Source organism: Barbus barbus, assembly GCF_936440315.1.
Source record: "Barbus barbus genome assembly, chromosome: 50".
Taxonomy (NCBI): Eukaryota; Metazoa; Chordata; class Actinopteri; order Cypriniformes; family Cyprinidae; genus Barbus; species Barbus barbus.
In genome coordinates this window covers 3188740-3191294 of record NC_136728.1, presented here as the reverse complement: position 1 = coordinate 3191294, position 2555 = coordinate 3188740, and the positions used below count along the sequence as shown (strand labels likewise).

The following is a 2555-nucleotide window of genomic DNA, read 5'->3' as shown; positions in this document are numbered from 1 at the left end:
CTTTATACTGTATGATATTTGAGACTCATTTATTTTCTTGTATAAAACAACAAAAAAAAACAAAAAGAGTGGGAATTGAAAAATAAATCTCATTCATATCAGCTGATGTTGTTCAAACATGGAGCGGTGGGTGGGGCTATCTATTCACCGTCTGTGATTGGCCCTCGTTCCGCTCGTGATACTTCGAGTTGTCCAATCACATTCGAGTATATGGGTGTGGTCTATGGAAACACGCAATCAGAAGACTCCGTAGTATCTGCTTGAAAATTAGCATAGGCGAGTGAATAAATGCGTCTGTCCGGCTCATTATAATCATCGATTCGTCTGCATCATCTTCATCATGCCTGAACCAGCAAAGTCCGCGCCTAAGAAGGGCTCGAAGAAGGCCGTCACTAAGACCGCCGCTAAAGGAGGAAAGAAGCGCAGAAAGTCCAGGAAGGAGAGCTACGCTATCTACGTGTATAAAGTGCTGAAGCAGGTTCATCCTGACACCGGGATCTCTTCTAAGGCGATGGGGATCATGAACTCTTTCGTCAACGACATCTTCGAGCGCATCGCCGGTGAATCGTCTCGTCTCGCTCACTACAACAAGCGCTCCACCATCACATCGAGAGAGATCCAGACCGCCGTGCGTCTGCTGCTGCCCGGAGAGCTGGCCAAACACGCCGTGTCTGAGGGCACCAAGGCCGTCACCAAGTACACCAGCTCCAAGTAGAGCTCCGCTCCGACACACAAAGGCTCTTTTAAGAGCCCCCATCTCATCACTGCAAGAGCCTTTATAATTTCCAATATTTGTTTCAAGCAATTCAGAATTTTATATTTATATTTCTCCTTTTCCGGCAGTGAAAGTTTGTTCATTCTAAAGTTTAATGTTTGTTTTCTAACAATCGTCTTTTATTTTTTATACTTAATTCAATGGGCTACCACAAGAACAAGAGTATTTCATATTCACATGATCAAATTAACATTGTCTGTCAGAGAGGGAAGAAAATCGCATTTAAGTGCTTTCAGAGCATTACTTGTTTTCAATGCTTTTGTTTTTTGTTCCAAAAGATTTATCATTTAGTCATTTATAAAATGTGCAAAATTTTCCCACTTTTTCTTATGTATATGGTATTTTCCGACCAAAATTAACAAATGTATATTTTGTTGTGAAGTTATCAAATAAAGACCAAACAAATCTTGCTGCCAGTAAGGACACAGAGCAAAGAGCAATCCTTATAATCTTATTGCTACACTGCTGTTTTAAAACATCAACATTTTCATAAGGATTAACCATGCTGATTTCTTCTTTTTTTAAGTAACATCGCACTCGTTTAAATAACAGCAGCTTAAAAACATTTCCATCACAAACACACAGTCAAGAACAGTCCTGCAACAAAGTAGAGGTGTGTGATTTATCCAGACAGAGCATTTGCACACAACTTTGTACATCACTTTATATGTACTGTTTGCAGAGGATGGAGCATCCTTTTAAAAACTGCTTCCTCTCTGGTCTCCAGCACAGCTTCAGGCGTCCGGGTACATGTACTGCCCGGATGGAGAGGAGGCGTCGATCTGCCCACAAAAGGAGGTCTCTCGCCAGCCGCAGCAGTGGTCGTGAGTTCACACCGCCTTGGTGATTTATAAACGCTACCACTGTCATGCTGTCCGTCCTGGTGAAAATGTGACGGTGAAGAATGTCTGGGAGAAAGCACTCGAGCGTGCATTTCTTACTAGTTGAAATTTCAATTTCACATATCAGAAATGCAATTCTTACTAGTAAAAATGTCTCATCTTGATATCAACAATGAAATTGTTGATATCAGAAATTATCCTCCCAATTATTGATATCAGACATACATTTTCAGATATCAGAAATGAACATTGTCACTAGTGACAATTCAATTGTTAATATCAAGAATAGACATTTGTACTAGTAAGAATTGTATTTCTGATAAGTGAAATTGGAATTTCAACTAGTAAGAAATTCTTAATATCAACAATTGATTTTGAATGGCACCCTATGGTGACCCTATGGTGAAGGTAATTAATATGTTAAAATGAAAATGAAAACAATGTTTGATATAGCCTAATATTTGTTTCATGTACGTGCGGCTATTAATATGTTTAAGTCTGATTCTATAATTAGGGGTACATGTGTTGTCCATGGACTCAATTATCAATTTGAACTTTTCACTTCAAACAATGATCACTTTTATATAAAGGGACATTTGTAATTAATTTAATACAAAAATCCAACAAATATCCATCTTTTATCTTGAAAAAATGGCTTATTCTATACTGGAAATTGCTGTTTTTGTGCTGTCCGATTTGATAAATGTGAGGTTTTGCTCTTCAGATTAGCTCTAAAATAAATTTTTCTACATATATTTATTATAATTATTTGTGCAAAATAATCATTAAATTATGAGACAGGCGTTTTAAAAAATATTTTGCTCATGCATCTACATTAAATCATGCATTTTTTCATAAATTTTTTGTACGTCCGAGAAATCAGTGTCAACTGTGTTACTCACTATAAAACCCCCTATAAATCAGCAATGGTTTGTTCC

General features: G+C 37.6%; 1 protein-coding gene across 1 annotated transcript; it reads left to right on the top strand.

The window, feature by feature from the left end:
* The first annotated feature begins 320 nt into the window (after positions 1 to 320).
* Positions 321 to 1187, top strand: LOC306868000 (histone H2B-like). Its single transcript, XM_079413968.1, has one exon. The coding sequence runs from the start codon at positions 341 to 343 to the stop codon at positions 713 to 715; it is 375 nt and encodes a 124-aa protein (XP_079270094.1). The 5' UTR covers positions 321 to 340; the 3' UTR covers positions 716 to 1187.
* The last annotated feature ends 1368 nt before the right edge of the window (positions 1188 to 2555 follow it).